Source organism: Sphaerodactylus townsendi, linkage group LG15, assembly GCF_021028975.2.
Source record: "Sphaerodactylus townsendi isolate TG3544 linkage group LG15, MPM_Stown_v2.3, whole genome shotgun sequence".
Lineage (NCBI taxonomy): Eukaryota > Metazoa > Chordata > Lepidosauria > Squamata > Sphaerodactylidae > Sphaerodactylus > Sphaerodactylus townsendi.
This window is the reverse complement of record NC_059439.1, coordinates 28,155,904-28,178,033: the sequence shown is the minus strand read 5'-3', so window position 1 is coordinate 28,178,033 and position 22,130 is coordinate 28,155,904. Positions and strand designations below refer to the sequence as shown.

Genomic DNA, 22,130 nt, shown 5'->3' with positions numbered 1-22,130 from the left:
GCTTGAAGCGCCACCTGCTGAACAATCCCAAGAACGGTCAAGATGGGACCAGTAGACAAATATACAGAAGATTTAACAATGGGTTTTGAATGGAATCCAACCATCACAAGCAGAGATATTTATTCTGCTCAGGCCAGCACCTCATTGAGGGACCGAGCCTTATCACAATGCTCTGTACAGAACCGGGGAGTACAATTTCTCAATCTCTACTGCTAGACTTGCAACACGGACTATTTGCATAAAATAATCTAACTCACCAGCATCATAAAAATCCCACCGAGTTCAACTGAGAACTGTACACCAAATTAAAAAACCTGAATACCATCAGATTCTTTAAAAGAAAAAATAAACAGTACGCACTAGAGTCAAAGTCCCTCTGGGGAACAAAACAACCAACAGCCAATACAAGGCTGTTTTTAAAACTAGGAAGTCAAATGTCTCGGAACTGCGGGCACCCAAAGGAAGGGGCGGGGATTAATCCTACAGGTCAACCTGTTCAGCAAATGGCAGCCATCGATTTGAAGCTAAATGGGTTGCATGCAAATGTGCACTTGCGGTTGCTGGTTTGTTTGTATTTACATTAATACAGGAGGCTTCCCTGATTGGATGTCGGTTTCTCTGGCCCACAAGTCACTCTTTCGTGATAGCCTCGGTGTGGGCTACGAACAACGGAGCGCCACACGTGCCAGTGGACAGGTCCATTCCTCTGAACAGTTCGTGGTTAAACTACTACAGACTAGAGAGTGAGGAAACCTAGAGTCAAAAGGCAGCAGGGCTCCCGAGAGTGAGAAAGCAGTTAAGCAAAATGGGCAAGGCGAGACAGTCCCAAGCATCCATGCAGCCGACCATATGGCTTACGTTTCAGAGTTCTGAAGTAAGGTCTGACCGGGTGGTAGTGTGCTTTTAAAAAGAGGGGGGTGGAAACAAGTGTGGGTGGGTCAGAAAGAGTTCCCTGGAAGAGAACAAACGAAGCTTATCTGCGTTAGAAAAATGGAGGGACAGATTGCAGGGTGGAATCCTCAGCGCAGATCCCCACAAGAAGTATGAGGCTGTATCACGCCAGGACAGAAGATAATGTGGGGTGGGGTGGGGGGTGAAGAAATGCTTTCAGGCCAATTCTGGCTGGAAGGGAACAAATGAAACTATCTGCGTTAGAAAAATAGAGGCGTAGATTGCAGGGCAGCATCCTCAGCGCAGATACCCACAAGAAGTATGAGGCCAGGACAGAAGGTAATGTGGGGTGGGGGTGTGTGTGTCAAGAGATGCTTTCAGGCCAATTCTGGTATGTGGCTTTTGTCCTGACTTCTCAACAACCAAAGTTCAGAAGAAAAAAAAACTTGGGGTCTCTTCTCGGCACCCCTTTATTCGAATCAAGTCAAATCAAGGCAGCTCTTCGCAGGAGCTGGAAGCCACCTCCAGGTCGATGGAGCCGTGGCTCACCACTAGCCGGAGCCGCTTGGGTGGCATGAAAGGGGGGAACGAGAGCATTTGTTTAGGGGGGTGCTGTTCCTCCGCCTGGTCCTTCTCTATCTTGTCAGGAGGGGGCTGCTTCCAGCGCTGCCTGCCTCCAAGATGGACATGAGCATACTGGGAAAGTTTGGGGTCTGCTGCCGGCGGGGGCGACTGGCCTTGGTGCCGGGTCATGCTCCTTGTCCTGTATAATAGCTGGCTGGAGGAACAAGAAACCGAACCGAGGGGCTCTTGATCCCCTGAGGCTAGCACCGCAGAGCCTAAAGTACCCGGCTCAGTGGCCTCAGAACGCCCCTCCGCATTTCCTGGGCCACACTCCTCAGATCCCTGCCTAAGTTTCCCGTTGCCATCATACGGATCTCTCTCTCCTGTCACACACCCTCCTTCTCTCTCAGACTCAGCCAAGTCCACGGCCACTCTCTTGCCAAGATCCACAAACAAGCTGCGCCGTTCTGCCCAGCCCGAGACCACAGGCCTGTTGCGCCTTCTTGTGAAACGGCAGTCTTGCATGGTCCCCGAACGGCTTCTCTTGCTATGCAAAGAACGCCTGGGGGGCAACGCGGGTAGCATGGAAGGAGGGCAGCGAGGCACGTACACCAGCAGCTCCTTGCGGATCTTGCACCCGCGGGCACTGCAGGCCAGGCAATCGTGCAATGGGATGTACAGAGGCTTGAGGAGTCTAAAACGGCAACGTCCGCGGGAACTGCGTAGGGCACCTGGAGAAAGAAAACAAAATTCAGCCTGGTCATCCCAGCCTTCCTCCAGCTGACTCATAGATACAACCCAGCACTTGCAGGGATATCTATTGTTCTTCACTACACTATAGGGTTGCCGACTCCAATCTAGGAAATGTCTAGAGTTTTGAAAAGGTAGGGGAAAGACTTCGGAAGGGTATAAAGCCTCAAAGCCCACCTCCCAAAACTGCGACTTTCTCCTGGTGAACTGCTCTCTGCAGTTGGAAGATGTCATTGATATCCAGACCCCAATGGAGGCCTTCAGCCCTAAGCCACAAACAACTGTCGCTGCCTCCTCTCCCATCACAGCTCTCTTTCCCAGAGCCTCTAAATCACAGGTGTCAAACTCACGGCCCTCCAGATGTTATGGACTACAGCTCCCATCATCCCCTGCCAGCATCATGCTGGCAGGGGATGATGGGAACTGTAGTCCATAAGAATACCGGTTGCCAATAGAATACACTGGTTGCCAATAGAATACCGAATCATTTTCAAGGTGTTGGTGTTAACCTTTAAGGCCTTACGCGGCTTGGGACCTACGTACCTGCGGGACCGTCTTACCCCATATGTCCTGAATCGGTCTCTGCGTTCGGCAGAGGCCAACCTACTGGTGATTCCTGGCCCCTCAATGATACGGCTGGCTTCCACTCGGGCCAGAGCCTTTACAGCTCTGGCCCCTGCCTGGTGGAAAGCTCTCCCACCAGCTGTTCGGGCCCTGCGGGATCTTGTTGAGTTCCGCAGGGCCTGTAAGACAGAGCTGTTCCACCGGCCCTTTGGGGAGCCTAGCCGTTGATAGGGGCTCCCTCCCTCTCCTTTATTTTTAACATCAAGTGGATCCACCACCACATCCCCCCTCTGGGGCTCTGGGTGAACTGAAGCTGGTGCCATCTTGTTTTAATGTTAGTTTAATGTTAATTTTAATAATGTTGTATTTTAATAAGATAGGGTTTATTTATTAGAGCCATATTAACTCATATTTATTGGATTTTAATCTATTATTGTGCTCTGTTATATGCTGTTCACCGCCCTGAGCCCTCCGGGGGAGGGCGGTCTATAAACCCAATAAATAACAACAACAACAACAACAACATCTGGAGGGCCGCGAGTTTGACACCTGTGCTCTAAATAATGATGCAAGCCTGCCGAAACGTCCAGGAAATACAGCCTCAAACTGTTCTTTCCAAAGTCAGGATAGCTGCTTTGAGGTGCTCTCTTCAGTCCAAAGAAGAGCGCTATTAACACCGCCAGGCATGGAGGGGGCTCAAATAGCTCCTCGAGACACTTTCACAAAGCTGCGTAGTGGCAGAACATGAGAGGGAAAGGGAAATACAGGGACATGCCGAAAGGGGAAGGCTCTCCTCCACTAACAAAACTACTCCGAGCAAATCCTCAAGCCCAACTGCACCTTTACAGTATCGCATCCCACAAAAGCCAGGTTTCAGTAAGTTAACCTTGCAAACCTTACCCCGTGATCGTGCCCTCCTGTGCCGGGCCTTGCGCCCTGTTTTCACGCTGCGTTGGGCCAGTTTGCACGACTGCCCTTTCCACCGTTGCAGGCGGCCATCCGTCTCTCTCAGCAGGTATTTGTCAGGGTCTGAGGTAGATTGCGAAGGTGTCTGATTCAGGAAACGGAAGGCGCCTTCCCCCTTCCTGACGGAGTCAATAGAAAGGGAGAACCTAAGAGCTCAGCTCTTTTTAAAGAAAAATAATTGGATTTATATCCCCCCCCCCCCCGCTTTCTCTCCTGCAAGGAGAATCAAAGGGGCTTACAATCTCCTTGCCCTTCCCCCCCTCACAACAAACACCCTGTGAGGTAGGTGGGTCTGAGAGAGCTCAGAAGAAGTGTGACTAGCCTAAGGTCACCCAGCTGGCATGTGCGCGAGTGCACAGGCTAATCTGAATTCCCCAGATAAGCCTCCACAGCTCAAGTGGCAGAGCGGGGAATCAAACCGGGTTCCTCCAGATTAGAGTGCATCTGCTCTTCACCACTACGCCACTTACTCAGCTTCTGGGAACTCCAGGATGTACGCAACACCCTGGCCCTCTGACGGCCACAAGCCCTTAAAAGCCTTCACCTTTCACAAGTGTAGCACTCGCACAGTTCGTTGTCCTCCCCGAAGAAGCCGTCGCCATAGAAGCACGTGATTTCATCTTCCGGCTCAATGTCCCGCAGCACCTTGACGCAGGCTGTGTTCCCATCCATTGGGACAAACTGCCACGGAGATAAACAATGTGGTAAGGGAGAGAGTAGCCAAAGACATGCTGGGGCTCAAGGTGCCCCCTTTATCCCCCCCCTTTTTAAATCCTCCTCTGCCCCTCCCTTTTTCAGAGGCAGCAGAAGTCTCAGCTCCCACCTGCTGCTACTCTAATCCACAAAGCACAATTGGCCTTCTGGCTCCTGAGCTCTCCCAGTCCAAATCTCCCAGGAGCAGAATTAACAGGTGCCGAGAGAGGCTCCAAGATTTAAATGTCTGTGGATCTCCTCTGTCTTGGCAAACAAAAGTTTCCAATCGATGAGATGGAGAAGAAACGTCTTAGCCGTCACTGCCTCCAAGTGAGACAGAGATGGGCATGGCTTCCAGGAATCACGAGGCGGAGCTTTTACAGTTCACAAATCTCCCTGCCCCTCCCAAGCATTTCCAGGGCACCGCGTTGGCACTGCTTGTCTTCCAGCTCTCGTCCAACCTCTACCAAAATACCCTGACTTCTGTAGCCTGACTGCATGCTACAGTCAGAACCAAGTTGATGGGGCAATTCTACAAGGCTTGGGTTCTTTCGAAAATAGTATCACTAACGCTAGGAAAAATTCAAATAGTGACTTACCTTACAATTTGGCCTGCAGTCTGAGGGGGCCCATTGTGAAGGACGAATTGTATAAGAAAAGGGAGGGAGTGGGGTGGAAAGAGACAGAGATGAATTACAAAAAAAACAATGGACCACTTGTTATTCCTCCTAACATTTCTCTTACAGGTTGCTCTCTCTCTCTCTCTCTCTCTCTCTCTCTCTCTCTCTCTCTCTCTCTCTCAAAGGAATTAAGCACTGAAGCAAAATTAGGCATAGAGGATAATGGGGAATTGCGATCATCTAATTTAATGGTCATGAAGAAAAGCTTGACAGCCCAGGCTGGTGGTGTATAAGGCTGGGAAAAAACGAACAGTGCAGCGGCAACAACAGCAGCAAACGACAGCCTGGCCCAGGCCAAGGAAAACCGCGCGCACAGGCAAAAAGCACAAATGAGCAAAGTGAATATTATGACTGTATTAGTGACTCAACCTAATAATGCCTTAACAGACATACCCAAATATACAATCTATGTAACTATCCAACAGGTGGAGACGAAATCCAGGTGTAATTTACAACACCTGGGTTTCGTCTCACCTACTGGGATTTTAGAGATGTTTAAGAGTGTATCTCGTAAATTATTTCGATTGACATTTACCATATGATGATTGGCTATCTTATACATTTATGAATGGATAGTTACACATATTGTATATGTCGCTAGAATTTCCTTTAACCAGCAGTCATTCTGCAGGAGGGGGAGGGAGAGCAAGATCCCTTCCATCAGCCTGAGCCCGTTTAACTGCTACCACATCCTCCATCAATAACTCACTGCTCTGACGAAGAGTTTGGATTTATATCCCCCCTTTCACTCCCGTAAGGAGACTCAAAAGGGCTTACAATCTTCTTTCCTTTACCCCCCCCCCCCCAACAAACACCCCCTGAGGTGGGTGGGGATGAGAGAGCTCCAAAGAACTGTGACTAGCTCAAGGTCACCCAGCTGCATGTGTTGGAGTGCACAAGCTAATCTGGTTCACCAGATAAGCCTCCACAACTCAAGTGGCAGAGCAGGGAATCAAACCCGGTTATCCAAATGAGAGCGCACCTGCTCTTAACCACTACACCACGCTGGTTCTGCAGAAAAAAGGACTGAGAGGCTCCTTCTATGAGCCAGCATCCATTCATCTGTATTTAATACTTTTATGTTGAGAGCCTTTAATATACAATATAAAAAAAAAAACCCTGCCCGCAGAACATATTCCATGTTCCATATGGACCTTCCGAGTGCAGAAATCAGGTCCGGGCGAAGAGTCTTAGTAGAACGGCCAAGATGAGGGGGAAAACGCTCACAGAAAGCCTATGAGGTTAGAAACAAGGGACTGGATCAGGAACCCTCGCGTACCATGGTTAATGAAAGCAGCCGGCCCCAGCCAGAGCTGAGCACATTGTTTCCGCGTGGAATACATGACGCTGAAGTCATTTTCACCCGTCCGCAGAAGGCTCTCATCCGGCTCTGTTAATTCTGCAATGTAGCCCTCCAAAAGCTCCAGCTTGTCATTCTTCTTCCTTAGGGGAGAAGGGAAAAAAAATAACCTCGCAGCCTAACAGAACCCCACCTGTTCCAAAGTCCAGCCAAGGGTCATTTGTTTAGCATAAAATAGTGCCCCACCTTCCACCTTAAACAAGAGACCCCAAATGGCAATGCGTAGTGCTTGCTTATGCAAAGTCTCAACTTGAGTGGCATGAAGTGGTCCTCGCTCCATGGTTTGTAGGGAGCCAAATTCACCACTACGATCAACCAAGAGAGTCACATGACTCCTATATGTGGGAACCATGTACCAGATGCAAGCTCTCCCAGCCAATGGCCTTGCTCACTTTCCTGGAACTTGGGGCAGGGCCACGCTGGGAAATATTGCTCAGAACAACCACATGTGTTCCTGGCATAAAGAAAAAAGTGTATTATACACAGACAAGGGGGTGCAGGTAGGAAGTATTCAACATCACAAACTTACCATGACTTTGTAGCGACAACCCGGGCCCCATTTATTTCCAGGGAATAGCGACTACAGGGTTTGATAGCAAAACCGCTCTCGGGAAGGAAAATGCGAAGGTAGCGAAATATCTAGAGATAAGAAGAGACAGCCCATCAGTCTAGCTTGGACACTCAGCTCAGACAACTTAATGCCCCTTCTAAAGCTCCCCTAATCTCACAAACCCTGCTTCCCTCAGATGAGCCACTGTTAGTCCCACCTCCCACTTTCTGGAGTTCAGGACCTTCTCACAAAATCCATGAATCTTAGCACTGGCTTCTGTTTCTAATGATACCAGGCAACAAGAAACTTGATATGTTATCCAGGACTGGTCTCCCATAAACAAAGGAGGAAGGGAACTCACTGTGATAGACACAGCCTTGGAAGAAGTGGAACATCAGAAGAAGAAGAAGAGTTTGGATTTATACCCCACCTTTCTCTCCTGTAAGGAGACTCAAGGTGGCTTACAAGTTCCTTCCCCTTCCTCTCCCCATAACAGACACCTTGTGTAGTAGGTGGGGCTGAGAGAGTTCTGAAGAACTGTGACTAACTCAAGAAGAAGAAGAGTTTGGATTTATATTCCCCCTTTCTCTCCTGCAGGAGACTCAAAGGATCTTACAATCTCCTTGCCCTTCCCCCCTCACAACAAACACCCTGTGAGGTAGGTGGGGCTGAAAGAGCTCCGAGAAGCTGTGACTAGCCCAAGGTCACCCAGCTGGCGTGTGTGGGAGTGTACAGGCTAATCTGAATTCCCCAGATAAACCTCCACAGCTCAGGCAGCAGAGCTGGGAATCAAACCCGGTTCCTCCAGATTAGATACACGAGCTCTTAATCTCCTACGCCACTGCTGCTCCTCCAAGGTCACCCAGCAGGAATGTAGGAGTGCGGAAACACATCTGGTTTACCAGATAAGCCTCCATCACTCAGGTGGAGAAGTGGGGAATCAAACCTGGTTCTCCAGATTAGAATCCACCTGCTCTTAACCACTACACCACGCTGGCTCTCAGCCATTTTCTCCATGCAGATGCACATTTGCATGGAAGTAAACCCCACTGGAGCCAATGGAGGTCTCTCACAGGAGTACAACTTTTAAGAAACAAAAGCCTACATGCAGTCAGGAAGTACCACTCCTAAATCCACATCTTAGCCTGCTATTCCCAGCTCCACCCACAGCACCCAATTCAGAGAACTTAGCAGACTTCCCAAAGACTCTCCTCAGCCACCCCTCCCCAAGAAGTAGCCAAGCCAGAAAAACTGTACATGAGTCTTGAATGCAGCCTCCTGCTGATGGCTCCGGTTCTGAAAGTACTGGCAGGCCCATCCGCCCTGCATCAAAGCTTGGTAAGCCACCTCTAGGTCTCTGCGCTTCCGGTAGGCCTCTACCGCCTCTCGCAAATGGTGCTTTCTTCTGATGGCTGGGAGTGGGCTGCAAGAATGGAACAGAGGGGGAAGAATAAGAGCAGGACTTATACCCCACTTTTCTCTACCGAAAGGAGATCCAAAGCAGCTTACAAACTCCTTCCCCTCCCCACAAAAGACATCTTGTGAGGCAGGTGAAGCTGAGAGAGTTCTGAGAGGACTGTGACTGGCTCAAGTTCACCCAGCAGGCTTCATGTATAAGAGTGGGGAAACAAATCCAGCTCACCAGATAAGAGTTCGCCACTCACATGGAGCAGTGGGAAATCAAACCTGGTTCTCCAGATTAGAGTTCACCACTCTTAACCACACCACCACACTGGCTCTCATTAGCTCTCTTTACATTGCCTTCAGTCCTGACCTTGTAGTGGCCCACCCCCTTTTAGCCCCCCCCCCCCTTAACTTTAATGCAGGCCAAAATGCTCCCAAACTTTAGCATCTCTGTCTCTCACCTCACATTCATCTTATGGGTCTTGAATCCGAGATAGGCATCCAGCACTATTGTAGTAGCCAGGTCGTCATTCTCACACAGCTCCTTTGCAGTCACTCGAGTAGAACCCATCTTCCTTCCAGAACCATGCTGTACTTGACCCTGTTGGCTGGAGAGAAGAGGCAGGACAGATCAGTGAAGCTGGAGCCTTTGGATCTTAGGTCACAAAAAGCAGACTAAAAAAAGGGTGTATCAACTGCACAGAGAGTTTTATTTTCCCACAGACTGCAACTACCTTCTCTAAACTGGCACTGAGATGTTTTTGCCCTCTGTGTTTATTTAGCATATTACCTTGTTCTAACCACATTACACCAATGCACATTTGTCTATCAGCCCGATTATTCCAATTTATATTTATTAAAATATTTATGCTCGTATTGGTTGTGGTGGGTTTTTCCGGGCTGTGTGGCCATGGTCTGGTAGATCTTGTTCCTAACATTTTGCCCGGCATCTTCAGAGGTGTATCACAGAGAAAAGTCTGCTTCACTAGTGTCTAGTGAAAAGGGAAAGTTTAGTCAGGAACACATCTGCCCTGCATCAAAACCAAGTCCAAGGGTGGTATACCTGTAATACACTTCTGAAGATGCCAGCCACAGGTGCAGGCAAAACATTAGGAAAAAGATCTAGCAGACCACGGCCACACAGCCATGAAAGCCTTTGACAATATGCTCTTATTGTTCCCTAGTAAGAGTCTGCAATAACGGGCTGAATTATGAGGTATATTGACATCTGCCATTGACCCTTCTCTTTCTCCAACTTCTGGGTGACATCCTGGGTGCCATAGCAAGTTATAACCTCTTCTAGAGGACTGCTATAGCACTTGCCTCACTGAAGGGCAGTTGCTTTCCCTACCGCATTCAGGACCCACAAACTGTGCTGCCACGAGGATCACACCGGACCCCCATTCTGTTAAATCCTCATTTGGTAACTGGGACTGACGAGCGTGAGCATTACCTCTGAAACTATTAGTGTTAGCTTTCAGCAGGTCTGTTTGGGTCACAGAACTGTTGAGGTGTCAAGAAATGAAATAAATAAGAATCGACTTTATTTCATGAGACACAATGTTCAAAAAACATTGGTAAACTAATCTTTCCTAATCTTATTGCTGATATATTCTTTTCTTGGCTATCTCACTTTATAAAACCCCTACCTACTTAACCTAACCCTATCTGTAACAAGCTGCCTTTCTTTCTTAACTACATCTAGGTCTACACCAGGGGTAGGGAACCTGCGGCTCTCCAGATGTTCAGGAACTACAATTCCCATCAGCCTCTGTCAGCATGGCCATGCTGGTAGGGGCTGATGGGAATTGTAGTTCCTGAACATCTGGAGAGCCGCAGGTTCCCTACCCCTGGTCTACACACACACACACACGCCCCCTCCTCAATCACAATCTTTCATCCAATTAGAACACTTACACCCCCAGCTCTCTCTCTGATTCTTCCTCTCTTTTGGTCACTCAAAGTCACCACATTTTTCACTCTCTCACACACGTTCCCTACTCCCAGCCAACAGTTTTACCTTTTAAACCATCTGTCAAGAACTAGGCAACCAACTGAAAGCTTATAATGCCACTCTTATATGCTTTACATCTGTGTGTGTGTGAGAAAGAGAAATGTTTGGGAGTTGAGCGTCTCAAGGCCAGCGCAGTGATAGTTCTCAGCCACCTGCTGCCCCCCTCCTTCTGGGAAGGCGCCAGGGTGGCTTCTAATTTAGCTACAGATACAAGCATCAAAGGAAAGCGAAAGAGCAGGGAAAGGGTCTACAGTGGGACCTCGAAAATCGCCAATAATCCGTCCGGAGATTATCGGCGATTTCCAAAAACGGCGTATTTTGAGGGATGCCGTTAGTGCACGCGCAATGCAGTTTGCATACACGCAATGTCGTTTGCGTACCCTTGGCAGCCGCCAAAAATCGAGGCGGACGAAGATTTTCGAGTGCGGAAATCGGCGCCTGGCAATCGTCGATTACTGAAATCGACGATTACCAAAGGCGTCGATTTTCGAGGTACCACTGTATTAACATATCAGAAAGTGAAGACAGCTTCCCCCTCCCCACCGCCAGGTGTGAGTCCTGGCACCTAAGACCCATTCATTGATGTCAGGGGCTCCATCCTGACAACATCACAACCGAGGCCACCAATTTTTTGCTGCCTGCTCTCTAAAGCAGATCCAGGAAGACACAACTGGGAAAAAAATCTTTTGCTAATTATTTGGCACTAACTGTAGTGTTTTAGGTGCCTACATTGCACAAAACCGACTGCTGACATCCTGGGTGCCATAGCAAGTTATAAGCATCTAGAATTTTTCCGGCCACAAACAACAACAACAAAATCAGATTCTTGTGCATCTTAACACACAAACGCTTCTATAAGAGGAAGCTTATGTGGGTACTCTTATTCACCCTCTTGCCTCCTAATTGTTGATGAGCAACCACCAGACACATCTCAGAAAGAGACCTGAGGTTATTTTGTCCATGTTGCTCCAGACAACAGCAGTGACCTACATTTAGAAATAAAATACAATCACCTCATTGCTTTGCTCTGGGATATGACTCTTTGCCTTAGAAGAAGTGATTCCCAGGCAAGCGAGGGCTGGGCAAACCTTAGCCATACCTCAAGGTGAGAAACTGGGATTCTCTGGGGCCCATCACTAGGTGCAATGCAATACCCTTTTAAGGATCAAAACACTCCATGAACAACTGGCACAATCCACACCATATCCCAAGTACTGTTGCTGATTAGGTCTCCGCTGTCAGGTTTTGTCTCAGAAAGCAAGTGTCTCATCCCAGGGCGCCTAATTTCCTCGCAATGTCTAGACAGGCACTGCAAGAGAAACCTCAAAAGCAGCCGCTCACAGCTTGATATGGAAGACTGAAATGTGTAATCACAAGTAGATCTCCTCAAAGTGCGCTGCTTTGGGTCAGCTTCATTCACAAGGAGGGAAGCAGGATTTCTTCCTTCACGTCCCTACCCCCCCCCCCCAACCAACCAGAACAAAAGACTGCTGGTTGCCAGCGTCTATTTCAAAAGGATTCAGCCTATTGAGAACAGTAACCTTGAGCTCTCCCTATCATCAGATCTACCTAGAAGTACTGCTTGAAACGGCAGGCTGCTATTCAGAAGCAGCTCCAGGTTCTGCCCCAATGCGTGCCGGCCGCAGACATGTAAAGTACAGGAACCAACAACAAAGAAGGAGATTTCTGCGCTGCTTGAGAGAACAGTTTTGGAAGGGAGAGCTGGAGCTGCCGTGGCTCCTCAATAAAAGCCATTCTTATACATTGCCTATGATAGAAACTATAGCGCTGGTCCATGGGGAAGAATCCAAAACACAATAGTAAGGCAATACCTTTTCATTAAGACCAACTAAAATGTCAAAGTGTTGGAAGCGCAAGCTTTTGAGTTCCCTAGAACTCTATCTGACTGGATCTCTCTCTCTCTCTCTCTCTCTCTCTCACACACACACACACACACACACACACAGTTTTTTAGCTTTTTGAGGGTGGAGATGCTGCAGACTTAATTGCATTACATGATGAGAGGTGCAAAAAAACCAGATTTTAAATTGCACCAGAGGTCCTGGGAAGCAGCAAATCAATAAAAATGGATGCAAACCTCAAAAGCAGCCATCTAAGATCATTTTCTTCCAGTTGCTACACTCTCTTCCTGGACAACTATGTAAAATAAGAGTCCTCGTGAGCTTTGGAGAATTATATACACTGTTGCCTCTGATGCAATTTGGATTCTGATTTCTCCCTCTCACCACATGATCCAATTAAGTCCGCAACACATCCTAGTCTATTGTCAGAAAGTTACTATCTGCAGGAAGTCATTTTTGACCATGCCCTCTCCCTCTCCCTTTCACTCCACTCCCGCCCCTTTTTTGTGTTTCACACCCAGCTTGATAAAAAGTTCTAAGGAACTCCGAAGCCTGCATTCAGTATTTTGTGACATTCTGGTTAGTCCTAATAAAAAGTATATTTTTTTCCTGTTCCAAGCACGCTAGCAATTAAATGAAACAGCCATGCTAGCAATTAAATGAAGTCTGTGAGCATTCAGGTCTTCATCATCCTATAATCTGGGTTGAAAGTTTCCAAGTTTTCATTCATTTTTAAATTTTATTTTTATTTACTTTTTGGATTGATTGACTGCCCTCCCACAAAGGGCTCGGGGCGGCACACAACATAATGTAATAATATATAATAACAGTATTAAAACCTACACAATACAATGTGTTAAAATAAAGCCCAAATAAGACTCAGATGGTGATAAAATCCCACCCACACCCCCTCCCCATGCCCCCATTGAGCCCACCGGAGGCTGGAATCACACTCAGCCCGGCTGGCCAAATGCCTGGCAGAACAGGTCCGTTTTGCAGGCTCTGCAGAAACTCAACAAATCCAGTAGGGCCCTGATCTCTATAGGGACCCTGTTCCACCGGGGTGTGTGTGTGTTTGTGACCCTAATAAAGCCCCTGACCCTAGTAGAAGCCAGCCTTTATTTTAAAAAACTTACAACAGAAAAGACATCCCAGTTTGTTTTTTACTTTCAGTCCTGTTTCATAGCACCAACATGCATTGCCACACTGAGATGTTTTAGGCTGTGTGTGTCAAGACAGTTCCTTACAAGTCTGCCACTTTGAAGCAGGAAGGGAATGCAGTTGACACATGGTCTTCATTCCAAAAGGCATGCCCCTTATTCTTGCATATCATATTTCCAGGTCGCATATTGGATGTCCTGAATTGCTGACTTCCACAGTATGTCTTGTTTAAAGGCACGTGAACTGATAACCTTAGTACAACGACCAGTCTCTCAGTAAGGCTGATTCCGCATGGGCCAAAAACAGCAGTGTGAAAACGGTGTGAAAATGGTGTAAAAGGGTTTAAAATGGTGTAAAAGGGTTTATACTGTTTTCACACCGTTTTCACACCGCCTGTTTTTGGCCCATGCAGAATCAGCCTAAGAGTCAAGTTCGACAAATGTACCTAAAGAAATCCTTTCCGCCTCAGAAGCCTGAACACACAACATGCTCCGTGTGGTATAGTGGTTAAGAGTGGACTCCAATTTGGAGGACACACTCCGCCACACGAGCAGCAGACTCTTATCTGCTGAACTAGATTTGTTTTCCCACTCCTACATGCAAAACCTGCTTGGTGACCTTGGGCTAGTCACAACTCTTCAGATCTCTCAAGCCCACCTACCTCACAAGGTGTCTGTCTTGGGGAGAGGAAGGGAGTTTGTAAACTGCTTTGAATCTCCTTCAAGAGAGAAAGGTGAGGTATAAACCTAAACTCTTTTTTTTCTTCTGAAAATATTTTCTTTAAGTCCTTTATACATGAAAATGATCAAGGAGAAGCCAAACCCTGTCCCTTGACAGAAAAATATCATTGTTTCAGCTACATAATGAATGGGTTTACAGTGAGAATTTAATCAAATATAAACTTCAGATGCAATCCTAGGCTCATTCCGTACATGCAGAATAATGCACTTTCAAACTGCTTTCAGTGCTCTTTGAAGCTGTGCAGAATAGCAAAATCCACTTGCAAACAGTTGTGAAAGTGATTTGAAAACACATTATTTTGCATGTGTGGAAGGGGCCCTAGGTCCCTACAGTCTGCCCTGACATTTGATTACAAAATCAATCCCAAAAAATCAGGCAATCCCTGACATCAAAAGTTGTGAACCTCTTCTAATAACATATCCCCACATACAGGCAGCATTTTATTTCCTTGTATTTTACCAAAGTCTGCCAAATTTAAACAAAGGCTCATTCCGCACACGCAAAATAATGCACTTTCAAGCTGCTTTCACAACTGTTTTTGCCATTCCGCACTGCTTCAAAGAGCCCTGAAAGCAGCTTGAAAGTGCATTATTCTGCGTGTGCGGAATGAGCCAAAGTATCACAGATCCCTCTCCTCTGCCCCATCCAGCTTACAAGTCCCCAAAGCCAAAAATGCAGCATGACATGGAAGGCTATGGTGCTTAACGACACGTAGATCATCAACTTTCCTCTTGGAATGTTGTGCCCTGAAAATTAGGCAGTATGACCCAAACAACCACCAGAATATTTGTTTTCTGTCTAAGACATTGTCACAGGCTTCTTCTTTAATATACTTTTAAACAAATGGAAAAGAAACACATCTTATTGTTTACACACTCTGCAGATGAATGATTTTTCTGCTCTATTACACACCATTTTGTTGCAAACTACGGTAAGAATCAAGATGTTTTTCCTGTAAGTTGCAAGCAAATATTTTGTTTGTGAAACCAATGTATGTTTTGGATACAATCAGCCATTAGAGTAAACCAAGACTTATACAAACACTTACACAAATGTAACAAACCACAGTACGCTCTCCACATTCCAGCAAAGACCTGGCAGCCACAAAGAACAACGCAACTGAAGCGGCGATCTACAAATCCAGGTATAAAACAAACAAACAAACCATGATGCGTATGAAAGGTCCATACCTTAATCTGAAATTCCAAATTATTGGACCACCTACATTCAGACCTCACAACTAACAGATTTGATCATGATGTGGCTGTAAAGTCCTCGAGGAAGCAAAGGGTTAAATAATGTCAGAGCGCAGGGCTATACGTTTAAATAGCTTCTCTGCTACGAAGGTCACTATGTGATTTTAGACTTGCCATTGAGTTTGGATCCTGCCAGCTTTACTGCCTGAGTTCCACCCGGCTCCTAGTCCTTCTGTCATTCCCAACAGATACTTTTTTGGTGGTTCTCCCTTCTTCACCATCACATATACTGACAACCCAATTCTCAAGTCTAACCTATTTCATCAGGTTGTTATCAGGGGAAAATGGATAATACTGTTGAGAAGAAGGGAAGGATACAGCTACAAAAAAAACCCCCAAATCAGCCAGTAGGGTGAAGTGAAGAGGGTTAGGATCTGAAAGATCGAGGACTGAATTTCACTTAAGTCATGGAAACTCACTGGGTGATCTTTGGCTAGTCACAATCTCTCAGCCTAACCTAACCTCACAGGGTTGATGTCTAGGTGAAATGGAAAAGGATGTAAGCCACTTTGGGTCTCTGCAGTACCTTGTACTTGTTAAATGTTCTGGAAATGTGAATAAAGGAGTTGAATAAGAGAGGTCATTGCTGCCTTCTCACATCATTCACGCAACCCTTGCTACAACACCACAGCTCCAACACAACACCACAGCTCCAGCTCATCACAACCACCCCACTCTCTCTTTCATATTCAGTCTGACAGGAATAACACCCAGGAGCAAAATACACTTGACTGCAGCCAAGGACAAAATGCTGCCCACAACGCAGGGCAGGCAGGTGAGAGTCATCTGGGAACAAGGGTAGGGATAAGATAGCTGGGTAGCTCCATTCCACATGTGCTCCAACAGACATTAGCTCCCCACTTTAATTTGGCCCATTCACATGCAGAGTTAGCACAGCAGTAGCATACACAGGGGGGCAACGCAATTGCCTGTACGATGACTTTGCACACGAATGGATCACTCACATGGTGAGAACTCAGGAACATAGGAGAATAGCTGCTGAAATTGACCAAAAGGATCATGGAGGATGTTTCTGCACACTGGAAACAGAGCTTCTCAGCTAAACCTGACAAACAGGTGTTTAGAGACTTAGAACAGAATAGCATTGGAGAAGAAACAAGAGAGTCACAAACATCCATTCTCACAAACAGAAGCAAAGGTGTAGTTTATAGATGGGGTGTACAAGTGAACACATTTTCAAATATATATAAAAAACTGGTAATTACTATTTTTTCAATAGACTTTGTTGAGATGAAAGTAGCAATAAAATCTAACAGTGAAGAACAGCTGATTTCATACTCCACTTTTCTCTACCTTTAAGGAGTCTCAAAGCAGCTTACAATCACCTTCCCTTCTCCTCCCCACACCAGGCACCTTGTGAAGTAGGTGGGGCTGAGACAGTTCTGAGAGAACTGTGACTGGCTCAAGGTCACACAGCAGGCTGCATGTGGAGGAGTGGGGAAACCAACCTGTTTTCCAGATTAGAGCTGCTAGCCGCTCTTAACCACTACACCACTCTGCCTCATGCTAGCTCTAAGGTGCTACTGGACTTGAATCTGTTTTACTGCAGACCATCACAGGTACCCTCTGAAACTAACTCTGTATGGTGTTTGGAGTTATAAGATAATCAGTGAGCCAAGAATGTGCCCTCTTAATCAAATGTGACAGCTAGGTGTTGTTAGAAGATTTAAAAAACCCTCTAAATATGAAAAAATTGAATAGATTGGGAGCCTCTTCTTAGAAGCAACTCCTAGCTTGTAACATCTTATCTTTAGGTAAGATATTTTCATGGACTCATCTAATTGCTCTCCTTTAATTATCTACGCAGCAGTATAAAGGGAGGTATAATTTTCTGTTGAGTTAGTCACTGTTAAAGATGCAAAATAGTTACACTTTAATAGTAGATTAAAATGCAAGCGAAGATTCTCTGATAGTATCACTTACGTACTACAAACAAAATGAATCTAAAACCTTGAGGCGTGTCTCTTGCCAGGAATTAAATTATATGAAAGAGGGAATATAAATAGATGCCTAGAGTTTCTCAAGTGCATGCCTATATCTGAATCTGTCCTGACCTGTCCCAACAAGTTATCTTCAGGATGTTTACAAGGGCCAGTGATTTACCTATGGGCACCTTCACATCTCTTTCTGTCTGTACCAGAAAGAACTGATTGATTGAAGATGAGAGAAAGAAATGAAGGAAAGGGGGCAGGGTTGAGGAAGAAGACTACTACTTGTCAGCGTTAGGGGATCTGGAAGGAAGAGGGCATGTCGTCTTGGTGTCTGATTGGAAGAATGTGAGCACGTGTATTGGGGTTGTCAGATCCAGGTTGGGAAACTGGAGATTTGGGCATGGAGCCTGGGGAGGATATTTCATTCCCTGGGACACAATGCCATGGAGTCTACCCTTCAAAGCATCCATTTTTTCCCCAAGGGAACTGATCTCTGTAGTCTGGAGATGGGTTGTAATTCTAGGACAGGGGTCTGCACCCTGCGGCTTTCCAGATGTTCGTGGACTACAATTCCCATCAGCCCCTGCCAGCATGGCCAATTGGCCATGCTGACAGGGGCTGATGGGCATTGTGGTCCATGAACATCTGGAAAGCCACAGGTTGCAAACGCCTGTTCTAGAAGCTTTCCCAGTCCCACCTGGTGGTTGGCATTCCTAATGCACACATGTGTCAGAATGGGATTTTAGGATGGCAGAAAGGAGAGAACATCGTGGAGGAGACCGAGTGCGGATGGGAATGAGAGGAGAAAAGGAAACCAAGCCCAAAGCGGCACCTTAAAACACCTGACCAGGTGGGATTCCAGAGGGAGCTTCTGAGAGACAGAAATGCCACTGGGGTTCAGCACAGGTGGAGGAAAGAGCAGACTGAATGGAAAGGAAATGGCAAGATATATTGATAATCCCCATGCAAAGATAATGGAAGAATTTTAATGAATGGAAAGGAAATGGCGAGATATAGCGATAATCCCAATTTAGACATAGTAGAAGACGGGGCGTGAGGAGAGCGGGAGTGAGGCGAAGGCGGGCGCTTTTTCCCGCGCTTTTCTCGACCCCCTCCCCCTCCCGCACCCATTTTGGTTCTCTTCACCCTCAGGAGCGCTCCCCTCCCCCCTCACCTCAGAAGACCCCTCGCGCGCATCCCTCCGTGACCCCCCCCCCCCCACCGGCCGGCCTCCGCTCCCCCCTCCTCACACGCTGACTCGCCCAGGTGGACTTTCCCTCGCAGGCGCCCATTCCCTTCGCTCGCGCTTATTTATTCCCCTTCTTTCTTTCACCCACCTGCCTACTTGAGCGCTCCGGTTCTTACTCTCCTCTAATGCTTACACCCGCCTCACAACATTCCCCCGCGCCATTGGCCACTTTGAAAGCCTGTCACTTCCCGGCTCCGTTTCCTCGACGCGGTTTTGGACCGCATGGACGTCGCTCAACTGTTGTCCCGCCTCCCCTCCCCTTGTGCCTCCATTGTGCCCCTGAAGCGAGGCGGGTGCCCCTCCTCCTCGGGATTGATTGGCTGTCGGGGGACGCCAGTCAAAGTCCGTCTTGTTCTGTGATTGGGTAGTTCGGGAATAAGCCTCCACACCTCGCGTGGGTTGCGGATTAGCTTCCTTCTATTCGGTGGGACTGGTGTTTGTTCCCGCCCTCAAATGTCGAATGAGGACGCGGCCTGACCTCTATGAGCCCGATTGGCAGGATTAAAGTGCCTGTCAAATTCGTAGTGCCTTCCTTCAATCGCGCCCTTTTAAGTGCGGGTCTGGCCCGCCTAACTCTGTGTCTATTGGTCAATTGGATGTCAAGTAATTTATCGACGTGTTCCATGAGCCCCACCCGCTCGTGCTATTTGTGATTGGCAGCACCGATCCTCCTTTTGTTCAGTTCTTATTGGCTCTCTACCAAGTACCTCCTACTTATGGGCCATTCTGTGGGCTGGTGATTGGCCTGTCTGGCTGTCTATCGATTCCCTTCAAGGTCTTCTTTGTACAGCTTTCGCTTGACGCAGCTTGCTGCTTGTCTGGGCTAATTTCGCCGCTTGGAATTTCCCGCCAGAATTTAACTATCTGCCATTGGTCCGCGTAGTCGAACATTTATTAATTATACCATCAATAAATATACCTGATTGGCCAATTCAGCTGCCATTCAACTATCTCTGTTATCGTGATTTGCTGGAGTCTAACAAAATCTAGCCCACCCATTCGGAGTGACTAATACCGACACAAGGGGGCGCTCTGCACAGCAGATTTATAACGTTGCAATAGTTTTAAATGAATTCATTGTCCTTTTATAAAAAGAGAAAATGTGTTCACTTATAACGAGTGCTAATCGTAATAAATAGGCTGTCCGGAATCACTCATACAGAGTTGAAAGCGTCCATAGAGGCCATCTAGTCCAACCACCTGCTCAATGCAGGATCAGCCCAGACCAGAGGTTCCCAATCTGGGGTACCCATACCACACCCCCAGGGATACTGCCAGGGCATTTGGGTGCACATGAAGAAAATTACATAATGGGCTTGCTAATATGGAGGTACAATTTTAGGGAAATGGGGTGCCAAGGAGCAGCAGTGGCGTAGGAGGTTAAGAGCGCGTGTATCCAATCTGGAGGAACCGGGTTTGATTCCCAGCTCTGCCGCCTGAGCTGTGGAGGCTTCTCTGGGGAATTCAGATTAGCCTGTACAGTCCCACACACGCCAGCTGGGTGACCTTGGGCTAGTCACAGCTTCTCAGAGCTCTCTTAGCCCCACCTACCTCACAGGGTGTTTGTTGTGAGGGGGGAAGGGCAAGGAGATTGTCAGCCCCTTTGAGTCTCCTGCAGGAGAGAAAGAGGGGGGGGATATAAATCCAAACTCCTCCTCCTCCTCCACGAATGACCAAAGGGTTTGGAACCGCTGAGAGCATCAAGTATTCATCTTTCATTGGACCTTTTTATTTATTCTTGTTTTTAAGGATTGAAAACAAGCAGGGGAGATGGCCAGCTCTGGGTGAGGACATTCTCAGAGATTTGGAAGTGGAGCCTGAAGAGGGCAAGATTTTTTTTCTTGGTGGGGGCGGGGTGGGGGGGGGAACCAGAGTAGGGTATATAATGCTATAGAATACACCTTCCAAAGTAGCCACTGGCTGATTCTACACAGGGCAAATATAATGGGTGTGCCGTGCCATACAAACTGTTTAAACGGGGGACTTTGCACACATCCCACGGGCGGAGTGAGGGGAAACTGCACCCAGGGCTGTGGCGCCGCCTGCCCTGACCTGGAACGCCCCCGCCACACCCCCTCCAAGGCCACACCCCGGCCACGCCTCCGCCCGGGGTGTCACACCCTCCTCCCACTCCATTGGCGGTACGCCACTGTCCCATTTCCCAAAACAAATTTGCCCTGTTTTGCTTCCCTCCACCGGGGATTTTCGAAAACCGCTAAACCAGCGTTCCTTTTGCAAAATCCCGGGTTGGAGCGGCTCCCCGTGCGAACGGCCAGACAGGAGGGGCTTTACTTCCCTCCCTTCCGCCACGCTGTCCACAGTCAGGGAGAATCCGCCTGCCGCAGCAATGTGTTCATTTTTCTTTTTTTTAAATTTTGTGTGTTGCACATGCGCAGCTACGCAGGTGCAGCTGGCCGTATTGGGGGACGATTGGCATGGCTGCAGGCAGAGGTGGGATCCAGCAGGTTCTCACAGGTTCCCGAGAGTAGGTTGCTAATTATTTGTGTGTGCCGAGAGGGGGTTACTAATTGGTGATTTTGCCACGTGATTTTTTGCCTTAGTTGCGCCCCTCCTCTCAGCAGTAGCGCGCAGAACTTGGAGCAGTCTAGCAGGAGGTGCGCCGGCGTGCGGGCAGCCTGGGCGCTACGCGCAGCATTCGCTTTTCCCGGTCCAAGGATTCCATCACGCAGCGGCTGCATCCTTGCCACAGCCCCGCCCAGGAATGCCCCGCCCCCAGAATGCCCCACCACGCCCCCGGAATGCCCCGCCCAGCCCCATTGGCGCTACGCCACAGTTTGAATCCCACCACCATGGGAACCTCACCACTGGCTGCAAGGGTTTATTTCATACATTGCAGGAAATAAAAAAAAGAGGTCCACTCAGGTTGCCAACTTCCAGATGGTGAATGGAGATCTCCTGGGATTATAACCTGTGGTGGGATTCAAATAATTTAACAACCAGCTCCGGTGGTGGGATTCCAATAATTTGACAACTGTTTGTTTACAAGCACCATTTTAACAACTGGTTCTGCCAAAGTGGTGCGAACCTGTTGAATCCCACCACTGATCATAACATCACCAGACAACAGAGATTAGCTCACCTGGAGAAAACAGCCACTTTGGAAGGTAGATTCTATGGCATTATACCCCTTGAAGTACCTCCCCATCCCTAAACCCTGCCTCCTTTAAGTTGCACCCCCCCCCCCCAAATACCTGGTATTTCCAAACCCTACTTCCTATTAAGGTAGCTGTGGTGAAATCACCCAGATAGGATTGACGGACTGTTGGTGGCTCTATTCATCAGACGGTGCCTTGGGGCTAGAACTACCAGACATTCCTCTCAGCTTTTCAGCCTCTACGGAAGGTTGGTGCCGCCCGGTGATAAGGGCTTCATGGTCACAGGGAGCCTGTGATAACTCCTTCCAAATGTGCAACATCTCTCTCTCTGTGTGTTTCTGAAAATCATTATTCCTA

General features: G+C 47.7%; 2 protein-coding genes across 6 annotated transcripts in view; one reads left to right on the top strand and one right to left on the bottom strand.

Annotated features, from left to right (window-relative positions):
* Positions 1-83: 83 nt before the first annotated feature.
* KMT5C (lysine methyltransferase 5C) lies at positions 84-18,933 on the bottom strand. Of its 4 annotated transcripts, none has more exons than XM_048517533.1 (10): positions 18,746-18,933; positions 15,249-15,332; positions 8,884-9,030; positions 8,276-8,441; positions 6,998-7,107; positions 6,388-6,551; positions 5,028-5,047; positions 4,280-4,416; positions 3,670-3,854; positions 84-2,186 (listed from the first exon to the last, which is right to left on the bottom strand). In XM_048517533.1, the coding sequence occupies exons 3-10, from the start codon at positions 8,991-8,993 to the stop codon at positions 1,381-1,383; spliced, it is 1,698 nt and encodes a 565-aa protein (XP_048373490.1). In that variant the 5' UTR covers positions 8,994-9,030; positions 15,249-15,332; positions 18,746-18,933; the 3' UTR covers positions 84-1,380. The 4 variants fall into 4 exon arrangements, with proteins under 4 accessions (XP_048373490.1, XP_048373491.1, XP_048373489.1 ...); XM_048517534.1 differs by lacking the exon at positions 18,746-18,933 and adding an exon at positions 18,659-18,676; XM_048517532.1 differs by lacking the exon at positions 15,249-15,332.
* The window catches only part of TMEM150B (transmembrane protein 150B), a 23,083-nt gene continuing 19,101 nt past the window's right edge, over positions 18,149-22,130 (top strand). For both annotated transcript variants that reach the window (XM_048517537.1, XM_048517536.1), the window contains exon 1: positions 18,149-18,258. The gene's annotated coding sequence lies outside the window, so the exon portion shown is untranslated. The remainder of the gene's footprint in view (positions 18,259-22,130) is intronic.